Genomic DNA, 1,044 nt, shown 5'->3' with positions numbered 1-1,044 from the left:
TAGTACCCTACGTCCGATGAACTTGACATATTTACACTTATTCACAGATAATTGTAACCTCTCGTACGCAACCATCTAGCTACTATTTCTAGTGACAGGTTTGTCTTATCTTTAACTTCTTCCATTGTTTTAGCTTGTACGAGCACAGCTAAATCATCAGCATAAGCAATAAGCTGTACCCCTTCTGGATACCTTAAACTAAGTATGCCATCAAAGACCAGGACCCATATTAATTCCAGGATCCATAGTAAGGGCCCAGAACTGAACCTTGCGGCACACCGCCTGACATATTGAAGTGTACTTCATCTTCTTGTGTACTAATCTTACACCTTCTTTCATTGAGATGTTCCTCAATTTGTCTCCGCAGGTATGAGCTGATTCTCTTCTCTTCAATGGCCATATTTATGTGTCTCCATGCTATTGTGCCGAATGTATTCTTCACGTTAAGTGATACCATTAATGGAATCTGTCTAGTTCGCCAAGTACCTCTTCTAGACTCCTCGGCCCAATTAATCACCTTACTGATGGCCTGAACGGTGGATCTCCCCTTCCAGAAGCCATATTGATTTGGGCTTATGCCCAAGCCTTCCTCAACCTCGCTCACCATGCGGCCAGCCAGCATCTTTTCCACAAGCTTTCCCGTTGTGTTCAGGAATGGTCTATACGTCATATTTTCTTTCATCTGTGCTCTTCGGTAATAACACAACTCTCACCTCCTTCCAACACTCCGGGAAAGTCTTGTTTACTAGTCCATGACTGACCACCTCTAGCATCTCCCATGGAGCTTGATTGATAAGTTTCTTGATAATTGCCGCTGGGATATAATCCGAACCAGGACTTTTCTTTATAGCTAACATACGTCCAGGGCATAAGAGCTCACTCATTGCAAAACGTCTGCTCTCACATTCAGTGTGTCTTCTCTCATCGGGCGTGAAATGTGGGAATAGGCTGGGGATTATCCTTTCTGTTTCTTCCTTTGTAATTACAGGGAGACACCTACCGAACCTTTTGGTAATTATTCTGTAAGCCATGCCCCAGGGATCT

At 43.6% G+C, this 1,044-nt stretch overlaps 1 protein-coding gene across 1 annotated transcript; it reads right to left on the bottom strand.

Annotated features, from left to right (window-relative positions):
* Positions 1-229: 229 nt before the first annotated feature.
* Positions 230-622, bottom strand: LOC142322575 (uncharacterized). Its single transcript, XM_075361651.1, has one exon. It carries the CDS (start codon positions 620-622, stop codon positions 230-232), a length of 393 nt encoding a protein of 130 aa, XP_075217766.1.
* Positions 623-1,044: the final 422 nt, after the last annotated feature.

Source organism: Lycorma delicatula, chromosome 4 (assembly GCF_047948215.1).
Source record: "Lycorma delicatula isolate Av1 chromosome 4, ASM4794821v1, whole genome shotgun sequence".
Classification (NCBI taxonomy): domain Eukaryota; kingdom Metazoa; phylum Arthropoda; class Insecta; order Hemiptera; family Fulgoridae; genus Lycorma; species Lycorma delicatula.
This window is presented reverse-complemented; position numbering and strand designations above follow the sequence as displayed.

Excerpts from the sequence above, each read along its gene's own strand:
- LOC142322575 (XM_075361651.1), bottom strand. The coding sequence starts at position 622 with ATGCTGGCTGGCCGCATGGTGAGCGAGGTTGAGGAAGGCTTGGGCATA.